A 21,836-nucleotide genomic window follows, 5' to 3' on the forward strand; every position below is an offset into this window, starting at 1 on the left:
ATATTCTTTTTGAGGCTATTTGAGAATGTTAAATTACTCTATCCATATTTCTCATTGTTCCTTCTCTACTTTTTCCTCCCCATACAAAAGCTAAATTATTTTTAAGTTTAAGTAATGCTGTTCACAAGTTTTGTTTTTTTAATCTAATAAATTCAAAATGACACATTGCCACAACCTCTGCTAAGCTCTAAAACAGATTTATAGTATCTAATTATTGTGTCTCTTTCAACTCTGGAACTTACTTATAAATATGACCCCAAAAGGACTAAAAAACAATAATAAAACTTGGTAATATTTAACATCCCAATTTAAAAGACACACTTAGAGTGAGAATTAAGGGAAACATACTGGGAAATTTCTGTAAATAACCACATTTTTGTATAGGATATCTTAAAATCTGGATAATCAATGTTTTGAAAAGGTTAGTCCTTAAATAGAAAGTACATTTTAAGACAAAACATTTATGAAAATATCAAAAGCAAGTTAATATTGGTCTGCATTGAGTTGATGCTACCCAAATTTGTGATTTAGTTTCTATATTGTTGTCTGGGCGATCTTCAGAGGTCACCTAATTTCTCTGGACTAGAAGCTTCCTAATAGAGAAAAGAAGAGTAACAATTTCTATATTCTCATCTTAAAACAAAAATATGATACATCTAAAAATAGTAGGTAGTGTATTGATTTTACTTTTCTTCCTTCTCTTCTTCTTAATAACTATTATTTAATGCTTATTAAGTGCCAAACGCTGTTCCAAGTGCTTTTAAAATTATTAAAGCTTGTAATTCTCTCTCACAACCCTATGAAGTGAGAATTAGTACCATACCTATTTCACTGATGAGAAAATTGAGCCACAGAGATGTTAAGTAACTTGCCTGAAGTCACACAGCCAATGAGTGACAGAGCCAGGATTCAAGACCTAGTAGTCAGGCTGTAGTATCCATGGTTTTACCACACTGCATACTCTCTTTTATTTATAGTAGCTAACCTTTTTTTAAAAATTTCCTTCCATGAAAGAAAAGAGCACATTTTCTAACTTAACTATTTTGTTTTTTAAAATAATTGATCTCATTTATTATAAAGCACACATTTTTGTAACAGGAGATAGAGGTGCAAAAGAAAATTTTACCTTTGCTCCTAACCTACAGTTAGGAGAAAACCTAACCTCATGACTAAATTTTCATGAGGAATAGCTTTTTTGATCTAGGTGTTTTTACTAGGATTTACTAGGATTCTTATTGAAACTTCATCACAGCTTTATGAAATAAATTCTGTTATTCTGGTTTCACAGGTGAAGAAAAGCTACAGCAAAGTTAACAGTTTGCCCAATGTCACAAAGCAGTACCAGGTTGAGCTCAGGAATTCTGACTCCAGAAGCTGTGTTTCCTGTACCGCTGTACAAACACACTTCATTAGTCAACCCAATTAATTTATCATTGCTCTGCTTCACTTTAGAGGGATTTAAGATGCTTTCAAAATATGTTGTATGTTGTAGAAGAATAAGGCATTAGTTTTTATAATTGTTGCGGATTGAAATGTGAAAGGAGCATGACACGGTGAAACGACCAGTGGAAACAGGAATCATGGGCTGAAGTCATAGCTCTATCACTGTTTAATCTCAGCTGCCTATAAAGCAGATGACACTCGCCCTGTCAGGCACCACACGTGGTACTTCAGCTCACTGTTGGTTGGCCAGAACCGGTCACAGGGCCCCAACCTGACTGTGAAGAAAAGAAAAGGAAGATGCCTCATGTGCACAGGAAAGACAAGAGAACTGGGTATGATAAGTACCAGTGATTTCTATGATACTTCACCTCTAACATAAGAAAACCAATACCCTTCTTCTAGCTTATAGTATGGATTAAATGCATTTAGCATTTAATATATGGTACATGTAGTAAATGTACACAAATACTAGTCAACATTACTCTTGAAAAATACTTATTCAAACACGAAGAAATACTTAAGAAAGCCAACTAGCTAACATTTGGGTTTGGAATTTTTTTTTTTTTTTTTTTTTTTTTTTTGGTGAGGAATATCAGCCCGGAGCTAACATTTGCCAATCCTCCTCTTTTTGTCGAGGAAGATTGGCCCTGGGATAACATCCGTGCCCATCTTTCTTCACTTTATATGGGACGATGCCACAGCAGTGCGTCGGTGGGCGCCTGGGATCTGAACACTGGGCTGCCACAGCAAAGTGCACTTAACCGCTATGCCACTGGGCCGGCCCCTTATTTTTTAATTTCTTAATGTGATTTTTGCTATGCCATGCCCCATAATAATAATAATTGCATTTATCTGGTATTTATTATGTTCCAGATATCATGCATTAATTCATTTTTATTCTCACAATGACGTTATAATGTAAGGACTATTTATTACCCCTATTTGGTATATGAAGATATTATAAACTGGATCATTTGTTTGGATGGATGTGGATAAAGCTTTAAAAAGAGAAGCTAAATTTTGTCAGCATATCTTAAAAGCTTCAGTACAAAATCTATCGCTAACTCACTTTAAAGACTTGGCAGAAAAAACTTAATATTTAATGGGTACCTTCACCATGACAGACATGATGCTCCTGTTTTAAATGTGTTTTTCATGTAACACTCATGCCAACCCTCTAGGATAAGTACATTAAGCTACATTGGCTGATGAGAAAGGTGAGACATAGAGACACCAAACCCAGGCATGTGTATATATTTACGTGTTTAAAGATGGAGAGGGTGATTTATCATTAAAAATACATTAAAAATAAATTCCCCAAGGATGTCTTTGGAAGAACTGAATACGAGTATGAGGTGTACAGGTTGATAAAATTTTTGTCTTTTTTGCCTACAATTTTTAATTTTGTCATTTTAAATCATGTTTCACGATGTACTGATCCATATTAATTCTACTTGCTAAGCTTTTCATTGAGGCATGCAGCAAATGAGTAACAGAGACATTAAGTTGTACAAAAATGGCAGAAATTCATATACAATTGAGATGAGAAAATAGAGATTATTCAAAAAGATGATTCCAAATTGCCTGGCCCCAGGACGGATGACATATGTATTGCATCTAGCTAATGATTTGAAGTGTTGATTGACTCAACAATTGATAACAGTTTCATGAAGTCAAGTTATAATTAATGAAATATTTTTAAGACATAGAAGTAAAAAGTTGATATTTCATATCAAAATAGGTACCAGGTATGAATGAAAATGCCATTTTTCATTATATTAACATCAACAGCAGCTATTAGGTTTTAAATGATGTTGAAAAGAATAAACTACAGGGAGCTCATATTATAATTTATTCACATATTTGTACCACTGTAGATATTCTGGATTTTTGTGTTTTCTCACTTCATTTGAGAAATCTATGATAAGATCTAGCACATTTCATTCGTCAACAAGAGAGAAAAGAAATAAATATGAATTGATCTAGCCATTTTTAAAAAAATCAAAGACAAAAATTGGACTAATTGTGTGTATGTATGTGTGTGCACACATAAACATGTTTTTATGTATCAGACAAAATAAATGCATTGATGATGATGGTTCTGTTTGGTTTGGTTTGCCTTCTCCATTTTTTCCCCAGCTATTAGGGATCTTGCAAAGTAGACCAAATATGGGGCACTGAATGACCTATTGCACACAGCCAGTCATTCATTTTACACAAAACATGTCATCGAAATGTTTGTTTCAAAGCAGATGTTTATTTACGAAACTCTCAAAACCCACTCTAAATAAACTATGAGCAGGCCATATGGATCACAGTTTATTTTGTGAGTTACTTTTCACATCTTCTTTACCTTCATATAAAATATAAATATGTGATTATTTATAGAGAGAATAAAGTACTCAGTACTCAATATCTGTTTAATTAATTAGTAAATTCTAATGATTTTGATATTTTGGCTTGATTGACATTATTCTATTAAAAGATTGGCAGAAATACAAGGCTCGCCCTAGGCCACATGTCCTTTTCATCAATATTAGAATGTTTTACCTTTGTTTTTAATTCAGCTTGTTTCCCTGGTAGCATTATGTAGCATATCCAAACGGTCATGCTAGATATTCACAACAAAAAGCATTCATAAATTTCCATTTTAGATTTTTGACATGCCAGGAACATTTGATATTTCATTTGTATGTTTCTACTCTTTTCCTCTAATGAGCTTATATTTTAATTTGTTGTGATTCAGACTGTCTTATAGTTTTTAAATTGTACATGTGCCCCCTATAATACCACTAGAGAAACAAGGCCTAAAAATATAATGCATAGCATAATTTCACACCTGTGCATCAGAATTCAACATAAGAAAGAACAACATGTTAGGGTAGTTAGATTTTTTTAATCAAAAATACTCTCTTAAAATTTTGAGTTTGTATCAATGACTCTTCTCAAGGAGTCAAAATACATTGGTTTTTATTCAAATTAAATGTAGGAAATAGCTTTGTTTTTTTTCAAATGGTGAATGCAATTACATTATATTATGGGCTAGGGATAAATGTATTGCCTATCTTACACACTAAAATATTAACTTCAGAATTATTTTGTTCACTAATGAATCCATAGTGCCTAGAATAGTGCCTGGGTTACAGTATGTGCTCAATATTGATATTTTTGGAATAAATAAATAAGTACAATTGTATTAAATCAAAATACTCAAAATGAATTAAATGAAGATCAAGAGACCTAATACACATCACAAATAGAATTTTTATACACGTATATACACATATATTGTACACAGATACTTTATATAAATTTAATAATGTAAAATATTTTTAATTTTATATTTGTTATGGAATTGGTTGCTTTCTTGGGAGGCTGAAAGATAATACTGCTTTAAAAAATAGCTAAATTTTAAGATCACTATATTTGTTACTTCAAATTCATTTGCTAACCTTCTACATAGAATTTGTTTTTCTTTTTCCAAACAATCCACAAGTTATATTTGTGATTCTTATATATTTGTTAAATAAAAAGATTATTCCATCACTCTTCAAAAATGCTGCTGTTGTAGAAATTTAGCTCAATATGTTGAATATGATACCCCCAAAATTGGTTTAAAAATACCACTCTCAACAAAGAAAATGATCTACTTTGCAATACTATGACAAATGAAAAAATTAAAACAAACCAACAAACAATAAGAACAAAAATTATTTTTAACATATCTAGGAAAACAATATCCAAGAAGCCAAGAACTCTGATTTTGAAATTCAAAATTTTCCAAAAACTTCCTAGCTAATGTGTGTTCATTTTAAAAACCCAGGAATAGATTAAGAACCTTTCATGCTACAATCTATACCCCAGAAAATCATTGAAAAACAGTTTAATTTGGTTACAAGATTCTTTATTTTGTAAACTATACATAAACAGTAAAAAAGAAAATGCATTATACTTTAAATGTTACATAAAGTCAACATTAAAGTTTCTTTTTTAGTGTGTATAAATCAAATGGAAAGAATCCACCAATTTTACTTTCAATGAATTGTGTATTGGGAAACCAGTTGACCTACTGTTTAAATTATGATACCAATGTGTAACATTCAACAGGTTTTTCCGTTTTATTATGGGCACAAAACCATAGGTCTGATATACTTAAAAGCGATGGTGTGCCAAAATGTCTACACGATTAATTAACATGCTAACTTAAACACAGCAATTAAAGTAATTTTTGTTACAGTTAAATCTTAAATGCTACTCTACACAATAATCATAAACAAGTCCACATGGCAATTATGTAACAATAGAAAAAATGAAAGAAACATATTCCATTTTCTTCATTCCAGCAGCAGTACCTTTACTGGTATTAATTTGTTAATTAGGTGTGCTTATATATTGCCTAATATCCTATATTGGTATGCATGCTAAAACCTTTCTATCTCTATTTTGCGAGGCACCATACAATACGTTCTCTAAGTTTCGACACTAGTAACAAAAATGGCATAATTCTTAGATTAAATGCAAATTTTTATCTAAAATAGGAAATAAACTAAGAATTAAGATTTTTAAATTTGACACTGGGGCAAATGACAAAGTTTTTGTGAAAATATGGTTTAAATGAATCTTCCTCTTTGTCTTTTTATTTTAAATTCTGCACCCTAAGTTGCTGGTCAGAAGGACAAAGAAACCTAGAAAGGTAAAGAAATCATGCTGTTTAAGAATATAAAAAAATCTACATGAGACTGCTATCCAAATTGAAATAAAAATTAGGAAGGACGACTAAGTTTTTAACTTTCAGAATCCATGGTTTCCACACTTGCCATTTTGTAAAATATCCTATCCCATCCAGAATAATTTCATAATTAAAAACATCACTATTAATGTAAACACGATGGAGGACTTGACAAGCGTCACTTTGTTTTTCTTACCCTGTGGTATCCCTTCACTCACCTCTAACTCACTCTAGGTTTGGGAAGATGCTCCTTTGGAATTGCAATTAAGGTCATGCACATTTTTTGTAGAATCCTTGGGACCCGAGTCACTGATAATGCTCTTGTAAATTTAACTTAGAATATCTCTCAGAAAAATAACACTATACGAGCTTGAGCACTGGTTGTTGTTTTGTTTGTGGGAGATCTACACAGTTTTTTCTTCTGAAAATCTGTTTGTTTATATCAGAGGCTCTTCATAACTTTCTTTTGTCTGGCTAGACTCCATATATGTTTTCTTTTTCTCTAAGGCATATCAAAACTCAAAGTAAATGATTCTTATTTAAACATAAAGTTCTATGACTTTAGCTGCTATAGTTGAAATAATTATACAAAATATACGTGAGTTTTAGAATCATTTTGTTTTGGGGCAAGAAGGTAATTCTCAATAGGCTATGACTTTGTAAATAATAGAAATGTAGAATTTATTGATTTCAGCTCTCATCAAATGTATCCATCATGGTCATCACCATCATCATCATCATCCCCTTCATCTTCATCATCATCTTCAATTTCATCTTCATCATTCATAATATCATCTTCATCATCCTCATCATCAGTCCATTCATGGAAATCTCCACTCGCAAAATCTCCAGAGATCTCAAAATCAATAGCTTAGAAAAAAGTAAATATTAATGTTAGTTGACAGAGTAGTGGGATAACTTCTGAGGGATATAAAAGTTTGATGAAAATTGAAGAAATTAATGAAATTTTGATTTGCTCTTTCAGCTTACTTAACAAAGACAGGGAAAAATCCATTTTCTATCATTTCTTAAAATTTATGTGCTAAAAAGCAGAATTATTACTGAGGTCTGATATGTAAGATTTCCAGTTCGGTAATATTGATCTCAGCCCAGTTTTTATAGAAGTCCATGTCAAACTTTGACTCTTATAAATAATTTAAAATTTCTTCTGTAAGTGTGGTAGGCAAAATAATTGCCCCCCAAAGGTCTTCACTTCCTAATTGCTGAAACCTATGGATGTGTGACCTTACATGGTAAAAGGGACTTTGCAGATGTGATTAAATGAAGGGCTTTGAGATGCAGAGATTATCCTGGATTCTTCTGGTGGGCCCAGGGGATCACTTGCATCCTTAAAATCAAAGAACTTTTCCCAGATAGAGTCAGAGGGAGATGTCATTACAGAAGAATGGTCAGAGAGATGCAATGTTGCTAGCTTTGAAGTGGGAGGAAAGGGTCCATGAGCCAAGGAATGTGAGCAGCCTCTAGAACGTGGAAAAGCCAAGGAAACAGATTTTCCTCTAGAGCCTCTAGAAGGAATGCAGCCCTGAAGACACCTTGATGTTTAGCTCAAGGAGACCCATGTTGGACTTCTGACATACAGAACCATAAGATAATAAATTTGTGTGTTTTAAGGCACTAAGTTTGTGGGGATTTGTTACAATAGCAATAGAAAATGAACAGTTAGTATTTTTTAAAGTATTAAGAAATATATTCATAACTATTTACGGAGGCAATAACGCACATCTATCTCAGTATGTAGTTATTTTTCAACTCCTCCAATGTTAGTGTTTATTTTCTACCCTTTCTAATATTTTAGTCTTACAATTCTATGGTAGCTAATTAGAACAAATCTTATTAATGTAATCCAGTACTTATAAATTGATTGCCTTTATAATACAACACACTGAAATTCATATCGTTAAGTGAAGAAAATGTTATGTCTCTTTTTCCTACTTCATGTATTTTCTTAATAATTTCAACATACAAAGAAAACTCAGAAGAAGTCACGTTCTCCAAATAATTTCCATGTTCACTTATTGAATTCATCTCCATATAATTTTTATTTATACCATAAAAAATTAAAATTCTTTACCTGCTGTTGATAACTGAAGTAATTAATAATACAACTAATTTAAACTACATATTACAAAGACATGTTCTCTACATGTTAAAATTATGTTAGGTAGCTATTGAGACTACTTCATCCTACTTAAATCTAATAACATTGGCCAGAAAACCAAAACCAAGCTATTAAAAATGCTATGGAATAAATAAATGCAGAATAGGCATTTACGCATTAAATGAGATTACTTTTATATTGTTTACCATTTATTTCTAAACAATCACAGTCTATCAGTTTAAAAATTAAGGAGATAACTAAACATTTTCTATAATTCAAGACTGACCAATTACTTTATCTTCATTTTTGGTCATTTGTATTAGTTGAAACATGATCCATTAATTCCTAGTGTATGTGTGTGTGCGTGTGCATGTGCGTGTGCATGCAAGTACAACTAAGTGGCTTTTGTTGTGTAAACTTTCCATAGTACAAACAAAAATACTGATTTGAAACTTGCATTCTGGAAAAATATTTTATGAAACAAAAAAGATGCCACATTTAAAACTTTAAAATGCATGTATATGATGCTCAACTAAATTGTAACTTATTTTTAGGTATACACATAAAAATGCATGCTCATACAAAGAATTAGAATGTTAGTTATAATTACCCTTCAAACAATTAAACTATATTTTTCTCACCCAAACATAAGGAAACATGCCCATATAGCTGCAATTTATGGACCTTTACTTTAAAAAGGTTCATTTCTCTTTTGTTGGTAAGCCTACATACTCCCTAAGTCAACTTCTCCAAAGGCATACAGACAAATGGGTGCCATATGGGGACATGGAACACACTTCAGTTAGCTGACTTGAATAGAAGGAATGACAAAGGTCATCTTACCTGAGAGGAAAACAGAAGGTATCTAACATTCTTTCTGTATTTGAAGTAGTAAAAGGAGCCCACCTTTTAACTACTCTCCTTTAAAATATCTAAATTACACAATTCCATTTATTATTTGTACATGTTTTTAATGTGCTAGAAGTGAGTCTTTTTGTCACCTCCCCAATATATTCTATAGTCTTTGCACAGAGTATGTCCTTGTTAAATGCTTGAACAAATGAATGAGATTCTTAAGTACTTATCCTGTGCTTGAGAAATATTAAATACGTAACCCTTCTCCTTACCACAATCTGCAACACCACTCGTTCTGGATCCTATGACTTCATTTCCATATCTGTCAACACACCAGCACTGCCCAACACTGCCATGGCATTGTGTTGGCTTATAGTAACCATCTTCATCACACAGGGGAATGTACTGTCCTGTGAAACACACACACACACATTATGAATAAGTTGTGTTCCTTTTTGATAGTCAGCAAGTATGTATTAATTCACTCCAGACATGTGCATATTCAGTTCCCACTCCAGGCTATGAACCAGTGATACATGTAGAACAACACAGGTCACTGCGCTCATGGAGCTGGCCAATGTCATAATGAACAGCTTACATCTCTTTTGTTAAACAAATTTACTATCTTTCTATTTCTAACTCTGTAACAGGTACTGTTTTCAGAGGTGTAATATAGAATTAGAATCTGATTAATGCCAGGCACATTTAGTCATTCAGACCACTTAGCACGACACATTGGGCACTTCGCCATCTCATCACTGCCAACTTTCTATTTTCATTTCCCCAAATTTAAATTCATATATTCCAAGCTGTTTCCACATCAAGCTAACTTTTTTCCCCAGATTCTATACTGCTTCATCTCTGTACACATCCTTTTCTCATCTGGAATCCCTCTCCTTCCCACCTTCTTCCATTTTAAGACGACTTAAATGTGATCCCCTAATATGAAGACTTGTACATGGCTAAACTTTGACTTGTGGAAACAAACTTATGTATGAATGCATTGTTCCCACTTGTGAGCCGTAATATGGCATGCATTTTGTAACAGTTAAGAAAAACATGACCTATTGTAGCTTTTATCATTAGCAATGCTTCACATCTAAAACTGCTTTACTACAAAAAATTAGCCTTTTAATTTGAACTAAGAATATTCAATATGAAAAGTCTCATCTAAACGTACAATATTGTAATTACAAAGATAGCATATCATAATATAGATTAATCAGATCCTAAAACACTATAATATTAGGTGTCACTAAATACACAAGTGCATTAATATACATCAAAAAAAATATATTGCATGTGTGGTCTTCTACATGTGGATCCTAAAATAGAAAAAGGACATCAGTGGAAAAACTGGTGAAATCTAAATAAAGTCTGAGGCTTAATTAATAGGATTATAGCAAGGTTAATTTCTTAGATTTGACAAATATACAATGGTTGTTTTATAATGGTAAAATGGTAACCATAGGGGAGGTTGAGTGAAGGATATATGGAAACTATGTACGATCTTTGTAAATATTTTTGATTCTAAAATTGCTCCAAAAAGTTTATTTAAAATTTGTATGTTTATAAGAATAAATAAAATAATCATAATAATAGTTTAATAATCTGTTAGCCAAATATTCTAATATTTCCAGGCTTTGGGTGAAATTTGGAATTTATCTATATACGTATCTATCATCTATCAAATACATACATTTACTTACTAAAAGTAAGTTAGTAAAAAGTGCTGAAGAAAAACACTAAAATATCTGTTCAAAGTTCCCTGAGATACTCAGGGCATGCTTTCACCCCGTATCTATCTACCTTGCTCTCTATATCTATATACACATCTATATACACACACATACATATAATGCCATCAATTCTTGAATTGCTAACTGTAGACTTAGAATTGAAGTTTCTGTTGATGCTTTAACTTTAGCATTGTTTAAATCTCTTTTTTACTTAATAACTTTCAAAATGAACATTATATTAGGGTAATAAAACAGACATAATATCTTTCAATAGGTAAGATAATAAAAGTAAGTTTAATGGCTTTCAAAAACTTCATAAATTTTGTTACTGAAATTTAGTGTAGTCTATCTTTGTTGGATTAATATTGATTTTACGTTGCTGTTTCCCTGGGGTTATTTATGTAAGCAATAAAGGCTTCAGAAGAATGATCTATTACTCACCTAGGAGCTTCTTTCTCCCTTGCCGCTTCTGAATATTGCTGAGCTCTGTCTGGCAAGGTGGGTCTGCAATGACATTAAAAATACTACTTAGGGATTATAGTTAAACAAAGTGCAATTTCTACGTTTTTAAACTTCAGTTAGTTTTTACATGGCTTTAGAAGACATATTACGTATTAGATATTCTTCTTATGAAGATACACTCATGTAGATACATATATATATATCTCTATATGTATACACACATATGTGTGTGTATATGTATATATATAGATAGATGAGAGAGAGGCTTTCCTAATTATTAATATTAGATTATCTTGATTTTCCTCAGAATGATAGAATTAGATAAAGAGAATTGTATAAAATACTTGTATGATGGAAAATGGTTTTTATCATTTACTTTTAAAAGGTCAATCAATTCAGCAACGTAAATCCAACTGATGAACTGCTGCCCAAACAATTAACTGATTATGTTTTTCTCCTCATTTAAAACAGTTTCTATAATCTAGAGAAATGGCTTTGCATTAAAAAAGTAATCTACGAAAAAGTTAATGCTTCTTTCCAGTTACATCAGAGACATTATTATAAATTTTGATACGGGATATTATTGACAGGCTTTGTTCTTTTTAGTTTCACCCAGATGCCTCAAGAATATATGCAATTTGGAAACAGGACATAATATACAATAATTTCTGATAAGCTATCTTTTAAAGAATAAACTTAAAACATTAAGCCAATTTGGAAGTATTGGTCTATTTTTCAAACTCAACCACTTAAAGGAGAACCTTTTTAGAGAAGTGTACAATTCAAAATAGACAATACAGTTTAGCTTATATTATTATTTTATATAATTATATTTCTTCTTATATATAATATATATTCTTATCTGAAAACAGTTCTATATATTTTGTACTCATATTCTAAAAACTTGCTGTTACTACTTGCTTATATAAAAACTGTATCATAAACTATTGACTAGTATCTATTCTTCCTATACTACAACTTTTTAGATAAAAGGTAAGGTATAATTAATTCAAATAATTTAAATATCCTTTGGGTATACAAATATCACAATATTCAGTTATTAATTTTGCATGTAAGTAACAAAGTGGAATGAGAAAATGAGACAAAGTGCTTAATACACATTTTATAGTTTAATATGTATGGCCAAAAAATGTTTATCCTTGGGGAATCTAAAATGTGAAGGAAAAATAACTTGTTTGAAAAGCCTAAATAATTACCTCATTGTTCTACTTCATTTTGAAATTGGTCCAACTGATCCCTCTGTTTTTCCTAATAATCTTGTGAGTCTCTTAATACTGAGTATTAAAGGAATAGGAATCAAGTTATATAGTATGGGCTTATAGAATAGACATTTTAAAATCTACTGCCCTCCAAACATGACATTTAGAACAAAGAGGAAAGATTCGAGCTGAAGTTTCAATGTTATATAGAAAGCAGTTCTTCTAGTTGCTATGTGCCAGTTATTATAAAGTAGAAGTAATATTTCATATATTTTCACTGAAAAATCCAGGTACATTTGAATCTGACTCTTGATTAGTAACCTCACTAACAAAACCTAAGTACCAGTCCTACAAACTCTGTATAGGGAACATTTTAAGAGAAATCATGGCAGATGAGGCTGTTCAACTACAAATAACATTTTTCCCATTGTTTATAAGGCAGCTCTGTCAGACCTTCAACTTAGGTATACTTGGAGTGCTTAACTGAGATTTCGTCTATTATTTGAACTCATTTGCAAAAATCTAGATGAAAAGATAGTAACCTCACCAATTGCTTGAAGATTTGGACACGATTAGACTATGAATATTCAGCTTAGGGTATAGGCACAAATTTATAGCACAAGATTTATTTCCCCTAATCTGTTTACTACCTAACAGTGTTTTAACTTTATGGAAAATTCAGATTTCATATGTTTAAAATTGTATGAGAATCGCGAATGAATAAAATATGCTTTAATTTAATCAGTGAATTTACAAATAATTATCCAAACATTTGTTTAGAAAAACAAAAGAAAAAGAAGAATGAAAATTTTTTAAATAGTTAAATTTCAAAATGTTGTTTTTGAAAATAACATTGTTCATCGTTTTGCGTTCTGGATTTAAAAACTCAAATCCTTACATTGGGCCATTCACACATTATCTATATTATGAATTGATATTTTTCAATACAATGGAACCAATGTAATTTTATTTTGCCACACAATTTTGAATTGAATAAAATGTCCTTGGGAAAAATAAATAAGTAAATATTTATATGTTTACAATAATTACTAATATACAAATGTGTTTTTTTTAATACTCTCAACTAGTGATTTCTAGGGAGTATATTTTTATCAGTTGTCAAATATATATAAACAATTTAGACTCAAAACTGAAAAGAAAGTAGACAATATAGAGATTTGTGAATGACTCTAAGTTGGCAACATATGGCTGCACAGGCTGTGTACTGCACAACTCCAAAGGGACACCATCCACTTCCATTGCAATATGAAGGGTGCCCTGGAGTGGTACATCAAGGCAGCTCCCTAACTTCCTTCTTAGGAAGCCATTGCCCTTATCCCCTTTTCTTCTCAATATTTTATTATTCATATAGCCTCTTACAGAATGGATATACTTGAATAACTTTATTAGCTTTATTTCATCAGAGAAAATTTCAAATATTCATAATACCAAAGGACAAAATTCTGTGTATTAAGTGTCTTTCATTACATAGAAAAAACATCTTTTATAAAATTAATACATGACCCACATTTTGATATATTTTCCTGTAGATTAAATGTCTAAACAACCTCTAAAAATGTCATTTATTTTCATTGCAGTCCTGAGGGAAAAAATATTGGATATATTGTTGACGGAAATAAGACTTGCTGATGTTACCTGTACTGAATAGAATTTGCCAACAAGTTGCACAGTGATGTCTCCATGACATTATATATATAATTACCTTACAAATTCTGAATATAGAATTAAAACTACTTGGAGACAGAAGTCAAAGACTCTAGTTTCAAATCCCAGGTCCTATACTCATTCTGTAATGTGAAGTTATTTAAGATCAATACGCTTCAGTCCTTAGGCATAAAATGGGAATATTTTCACAGGGCCATTTGAGTAATAATTATAAATTTTATGTATAGGAAAGACTAGATGTATCTGAATAAATGTTAGTTTTTTTTCTCTTTTCTGGATCTTACACAATAGGACTTTAAATAAAATAGCAACTAATAATTGATTTACTTTTTTAGAGCAAAGGCTTAGAATATACTTTTACAAAAGCAAGTTATCAACACCTAAGGTGACCAAAATCTCAAATTAATATTCCTCCCACTCATTCTTTTATGATTACTCAGAGTAAAGAATTATACAAACCACAATCATATCCATTTTGTATTGCTTAATTGTCATGATTTCAGAAAATTAGTCATAGAAACAAATTTGTATTTTAATTAAAGTTAAAACATTTTTTCCTTGGGAAATTACAGGTATTTCACTTGCTTGAAACTTTACATTCTAAACCACATTTATTAAATCTTTGAAATTAAGCTTAATGTTATATTTTTGAAAGGTATTTCTTTAAAAACACAATTACTTTATTTTCCAGATATTTTCCTAGACTATACAACTGCAGTCTTGATTGCAATTTTAAATCATCCTGAATTAATAACACCCCATTATACACTATTTTCTCTCTCTCTCACTCTCTCTATATATAGATATATATACACACACACACACATATTACTCTAATTATAGTAAACTTAAGAAGTTGGTGTTTTTATTGAATCAATAAACAGGAAAACACATTCTTTTATAAGGTGAAACATTAAAAAAATATTTTTAAATTAATGGTTATTCTTTTTCGTGAAATTACTTAATGAACTAATTCAATAAGCTAGTTACCCCTGACAGCTTTTGTAACATTTTCTAGCATATTAAAGTAATGAACATAATTAGCCAAACTCTCCTAAGCTTTTGGGAAGTTGTATAAATGCTTTTACCAGTTCAGGTACCATTTATTAAATTATTTCCACCTTTGATCTCAGAGAATATCTTCATGTGACTATAAAGATTTTAACACTGTGGAAGAATACTGTTTAATAAATGAAAAGTATGTAAAGCTAAATTTTTCTTTGGGGACCTTTAATCAGTTCTAAAAATATTACTGCAAAATCCAGCAATGATTTAAGATGAAGGTACTTAATTCTGTAGAAGAAATATTCAGAGGTATTCAGAAAATTTTTAAATGTTTCTATATAAACACTTAAATATGCTATCATAACATTCAAAGAAAAACTAAAATTAACATTCGTCTTCATGACAAAAGACCACATGTCTTTTTATGGCAGTTTATCTGGATTTACCTTTTTATTCTTTAAATGATTTACGCGTATACTAGTCATTAAAACTAGAATGTAGTTTTTTAGGCGTGTTGAATCACCTAGAAAGCAGATATGTAACAGTCAAGTCAACTCTGTGTGTGCGCGTGCACGTGTGTGTGTGTCTGTGTGTATGATTTAGAATATTTTAATAAAGCAAATCTAATTTTTAAACTCTGTTTAAAGTGGTGTATAAACAGTTAACCTACTTACAAACCCTGCTGTTGACTCACTACTAATCAATTTATGGATAATCATTTCATTCCTAATTACTAAACTATTACTAATACATGAAAAAGCAATTGAGATAGTAAAATGCCCCGTGTAATGCATTAGTTTTCCATATGAAAAACTAAGAACCATTAATATAGTTTAAAGTAGCTTGTTCATTCTCTTAGCTGTCAAGGATTTTAAAATGCAGTGACAATAGCAGGTGTATCACATTATACTAATTTCCAGTTTGTTTTTAAAAATTAACATCAAAATTACACATATCATTGTTTCCTTAGTGCCCCCAAACTTTATCATAATGTGAGTTTTATGGATCTACTTCCCTTACACAGTTAATTTTAATTATCATTCAATTGATTACGTAAGCATGACTCCAATGTTACATTATATTTATATTTTTTAGTAAAGAAGGATGCAAAAAGAACTAGCATCATTCCACCTCTTCAGGTTACCTCGCGTCTCCCAGAGAATCAAGACAATTTTCTTTGCTAGCGAATATTTATAAAGCTAAGTCATTTTGAAAAGTTTGAAAGACTAAGTCATTTGAAACTCAAATGAGTAAAAATAACTTTATGGTGAATGCTGTGCTTCATTCAGCTCATTTAATAAGATCACAAAATAGAACATTAAAACTCCACAGTATAGTGATAAAAAACCCATTTATTTTACACCGTGGGCAAAGCAGATAGCAAATTAATTTTAATGATTACTTTTAATATCTACGTTCTCATATCTCTGTGTGCTTCTTGGTGGTTCATAATGGAAACTTTAATGAAGTGCATTAATATAAAATATTAATTACTATTTTTCATCTTATTTAGCATGTTTTGCATCCCTAGCAGAGTTATATTGTTTAACATGCTGCTTATTTGCTCTCTTATTAAGCACTCTAGTTAGAAAAATATCTACCAAAATGAATGAGGTATAGTGTACTTTTTTTTTTTTTTATCGAGAAGGAATAGATAAAATTTGACGTGCAGGTCAACTATCAGCATTGGTTGGTGTCATCTTTTACCTTGCTGTCTCTGGAAGCAGTAGCACCATTCATTGTTAGATATCAAACTGTCCTTGTACGTGTCACAGGAATTGAAGAATGCCTTCGTACACTGTTCATTCTTATCAAGGTAAATGCTTCCGAGCTCTGACTGGTCCAGCAGCAGGTCATAGTTTGTATCAAGTCTGTTAAACATCCAGCCAAGTGAATCCTTGCAAATTGGCAAAATACTGGTATCAAATCCTAAAAGCAAAGACAGAAAATGATCAGCTAAATCTGAAAGTCACCATCAGCAGCAAGCAAAATGAAGTAACATAATATTAGGTTCGAGTAGCGCACCTACTCAGCAGTCAGAAGGACGGCTCTAAATTCATCTTGGTTAATTTGTTTCAAAGTAAAGTGGGGACAGTTATACTTACCTTTCAGGATAGTTGTGAGGATTAATTAACCAGAATATAAAGTATTTAGTAATGATTACACATTTATTCAATGGCAGTCACTATTGTAATTATATTATATATTTACTATTCTCTTATTATTCAAGCTATTTCTAAAGTTTATCATGATGAATGCCTAATTAGATGTGTATAGGTATTATTGAATAATAATATCCTATTAATAAAGAAATTATACTCATTTTTCATTCGAAGAAATAAAAATGCCCTTTTAACAAAAGTATAATTAACATATAACGAATAATAAGTTGAGGAACGCTCCGCATCTTGGTAGAACTATGGTGATTGTGATATTTCACAAGTAACTTCCAGAGAAAGAATAACCATCATATAATTTACACAGCCACTGTGTTTTCTTCCCTCAAGACAATTTTTACAATTACAGATATGCTATAATGGATGGCGGCAGGTGTAGAGAGAGGACAGAACTGGGTCAGTATCCAGGCTACACAATATCAAAGTGTGCATTACCCTGTGTAAGCCACAGACCTTGCTGAGGCTCAGCGTCCTAAACAGCATCAGATGCAATATCAGTGTTTTGAGGCATAATTTTAAGATTTACTTTCAACTATTCTTATTTGTCAGGTTTAAGCTAGCTTTAACATGTATTTTGTCAATCCAGTTTTTGTTTCATTTGCTATTTTCTACTCATTACAAGTGAAAGTAAAGTGATAACATTTAACCGGTATGGAAGAGAGGATGTGTTTGGGGATATGGAGATGTTCTGAAAACTGAATAGCAAAAGGATTTAATCTTCAACAGCAGGGGCTGAAGAGTAGTTTAACAATTTATCAGTGGAACTTTCTGTCATATTTAGTTAAGTTTATGTTCTAGTTGTACATACAATCAGCCCGCTGTATTCGTAGGCTCCGCATCTGTGGATTCAACCAACCGCAGATAGAAAGGCCTGCGATGGTTGCATTGGTACTGAACATGTACACACTTGTTTTTCTTGTCATTATTCTCTAAACAATACAGTATTACAACTATAGCATTTACATTGTATTAGGTATAATAAGTAATCTAGAGGTGATTTAAAGTATACAGGAGGATGTGCCTAGGTTATATGCAGATACTAAGACATTTTTATAAGGGACTTGCGCATTCGGGGATTTTGGCAACTGTGGGGACCTGGAACCAACCCCACCTGGAAACCGAGGGATGATTGTATATTATTTTGATTTGTTATACTTCAAGATATAATAATAATTGCAAATAAAGGTATAGATATTTAGGATTTAATTTTTAAATCCCATTTAGCATTTTTAGGATTAAAAATTAAATAGGTACTGACTCTAGGAGATTTTTGAAATTGAGAAATTCATAATTTCACCACCTTTTTGGAATGTATTTTATTAATGTATACAGAATATATTTAGTGCTCTCCATCTGTGCATCACCATGCTAGGCAATGGGGATCAAAGGTAAAGGGGGTATTTGTGACACTTTCATAAAAGCGTAGAGAAAGAAATTCAGTGATTTTTTTTTTTACTGTTTGCGTTTTTCTTTGTAAAATTGTTTGTAGAATCAAAATAGAATTCTTCCATTCAAACAAACAAACAGCAAACATGAATTGCTCATTTCTATTTACTTTCCAGGTCCTGACCTTGGTTCTGGGAATATAAGATTAAAAAACATAGTTAAAGCCCTATTCTCTTGGAGCTTACTTTTAAAACAGCATAGTTTGAGATATTGGTTGAAACCGTTTCTTACTACCGGAAGTTGTCAAATGTTCAGAGATTACATGAAGAAAGCAGCTTGTAAAAAGTAAATATACTAAACTCTGCAAAATCATTAAAAAAATTATGTTCTTGGTGCCGAGATTTCTGGTTTGCCTTTGAACCACATCCTCCCTCCCAATCTGATTTTCTGGGGCAATGGAGAAGCCTACTGTGGTATCCCTGCCTTTATGAATAAAAGATATGAGAAGAAGAGAGAAGAGCTATTGCCTTTTGGTGAGCATTCAGAGTTAGCAAACAGCGGCCATCTTCTCCCTTTACCTACTTATTGAGAATGGAGGACTCAACTGGTTTGTTTCCCAAAACGTAGCATGGAGGGCTTTAAGAGAATCCTAGTAAAGTCTACGAGTGACTGCAAGAAAGAGAGATGGACGTCTGATTTCCAGGTGAATATTTGTTTATCTACTTTTCGACTAGTCCTGGGAAAAGGGCATTGGAGAAAGATAGTTGGAGTACAGCCATGCAGATAAAAGGCAAAGACTGCTCTGAGCTTCAACCAAAGCCCGAAGGCTGGCTCTCAGTGTTGGGGGTACAGAGGTAGATGAGATATAAGGGAATGCCAAGAGAAAGCGAGCAGAAGGCCAAGAGCTAGGGATTCACCAGTCAGTGTTTCCTGTTTAGAGACAAATGGTAGAGAATCAGTGGAGAGAGAATAGAGGCTTAGATGTCAGCAAACATACTCTGGACTGTCTTTTCGGTACAATGAAGAACAGCCAAAATGTTAAAAGCAGGGAGTGACAGGATCTGATTTTTGTTTTAAAAGGAAAACGCTCTCTGCCATCATGTGGATTATATCGGAGCAAGTGTGGAAACTGGGAAACCAGTAGAAAGTAACAGGAATAGCCCACATGAGAGAATTTTGGGGGATTGTTTGTATCACATCTTCACAATTCCTTGAGTTTCCTTTGACCAATAATCACTCTTTAAAAATATAAATTTTAAAATTATCTCTGCCCAGTTTTTATGATGTACCATATAAACATTCTTGTCAGCGCCAACACATTTTTCCTTCTTTTTGTCAATGTAGTGTGAAAGAAAAGTAGCCTTAACCTTTCAATAAATTTTGTAGCTCTACTTTGAGGAGAACTTATTCTGCAACCCAGACATCAAACTAAAAGATTATTTCTGAAAATGTAAATGTACAGATATTTAACAAATTTTAGACACAACAGAACTAAGAGTTTATCCTTCATGTTAAAAAGAAAAGAAATTCGTATAAAGTGCATGTCTGGTGAATGATCAATTTGATGAAGTGTAATATTGTTTTAGATCGAGAATGTCAAGGTATCTGATTTGGATTCAGGTCACTGGCCCGTGTTGTCCCACCACCTTGCTTAGTGAAGTTATTTAACATATCTAGGGTTTAATGTCCACATCTAGATAGTGTGGGGATTTTTTAAACATGATCTCTATGTTACCTTGAAGATCAAAAATACAGTGAGTTTATGTCATTTGAATGATACATTTCTACACAAAATTGTTTTACAGGAATCATGAGAATAAGTAACAGAAAAGGACTAGAAATAAAATTATGTTGATATTCTAAATTAAATGTATACTTTTAAATATGATTTTTTTGATGCTACAAATGTAAAATGAAATTGATCTGGAAAAATTTTTTTCCTTGTCTTATTTTGAACTTTTGGAACAATAGATACTATTTGGTGAGTTTGAAGAAAAAAAAAAATCTAGGTCTAGCCAGAAATCTGACTTGTGTCACCACAATAAAAACTTAACGGCTTTCACCCAATTTCTGAAGTCTACTTTGTATTATATAACATAACCACTCCAGCTTTCTTATGATTAGAATTTCTATTATTTTACTTTTAACTAATTCATATTTTTATATTTAAATTGGGTTTCTTAGAGATAGCATAACATTGAGTCTCACATTTTTTCCAAGTCTGACAATCTCTGCCTTTTTATTGAAATGTTACGACCATATGCACTTAACATTATTATCAATATGGTTGTACTTAGACCTTCCATCTTGCTATTATTTTATTTGTCTCCTCTATTATTTGTTCTTTTTCTCTCTTTTCCTATCTTCTTTTTGATTAAAAATGTTGTTCATATATATATATATTTTTTTATGATTCTCATTTAATCTCTACTAGTTTAGTTCATGTGGTAGGCAAAATAATGGTCCCTCAAAGATATTCACATTCTAATCCCTGGATTTATGGGATATTACATAGTTAAAGGGAATTAAGATCGCAAATGGAATTAAAGTTGCTAATCAGTTGACCCTAAAATTGAGAGATTATCATGGATTACATGATAATCCACATGATGGATTGCCATCACGTGGACCTGGATAGGCCCAATCTAATCTCATAAAACCTTAAAAGTGACTTTTCCTAGCTGTAGTCAGACAGAAATGAGAAAGAAAGCAAATGGCTTTGAAGATGGAGGAGGGAGACCACAAGCCTAGGAATGTGAGTGGTATCTAGAAGCTGGGAATAACCAGCAAAAAAAATAGGGACCTTGGTCCCATAACTGCAAAGAACTGAATTTTGACAACAATCTAACTGATCAAAGAAGTGGATCCTCTCCTAGAACCTCCAGAAAGGCAAGTAGTACTGCAGACACCTTGATTTTAGTGTGGTGAGACCTGTGGTGGACTTTTGACCTACCTGTAAAGCTATAAAATGATAAATTTGTGTTGCTTAAGTTACTAAATTTTGTGGTAATGTTA

The 21,836-nt window shown here is 31.8% G+C and overlaps 1 protein-coding gene across 1 annotated transcript in view; it reads right to left on the bottom strand.

Moving 5' to 3' along the window:
• Nucleotides 1–5,340: 5,340 nt before the first annotated feature.
• SPOCK3 (SPARC (osteonectin), cwcv and kazal like domains proteoglycan 3) overlaps nt 5,341–21,836 on the bottom strand; it is a 471,565-nt gene continuing 455,069 nt past the window's right edge. The window contains exons 8-11 of the mRNA XM_058550318.1: nt 16,966–17,187; nt 11,327–11,389; nt 9,419–9,556; nt 5,341–7,042 (exon numbers count right to left, since the gene is read on the bottom strand). Coding sequence (XP_058406301.1) covers nt 6,873–7,042; nt 9,419–9,556; nt 11,327–11,389; nt 16,966–17,187 — 593 coding nt within the window. The 3' untranslated portion in view covers nt 5,341–6,872. The remainder of the gene's footprint in view (nt 7,043–9,418; nt 9,557–11,326; nt 11,390–16,965; nt 17,188–21,836) is intronic.

This window comes from Diceros bicornis, chromosome 11 (genome assembly GCF_020826845.1).
Source record: "Diceros bicornis minor isolate mBicDic1 chromosome 11, mDicBic1.mat.cur, whole genome shotgun sequence".
NCBI classification, from domain to species: domain Eukaryota; kingdom Metazoa; phylum Chordata; class Mammalia; order Perissodactyla; family Rhinocerotidae; genus Diceros; species Diceros bicornis.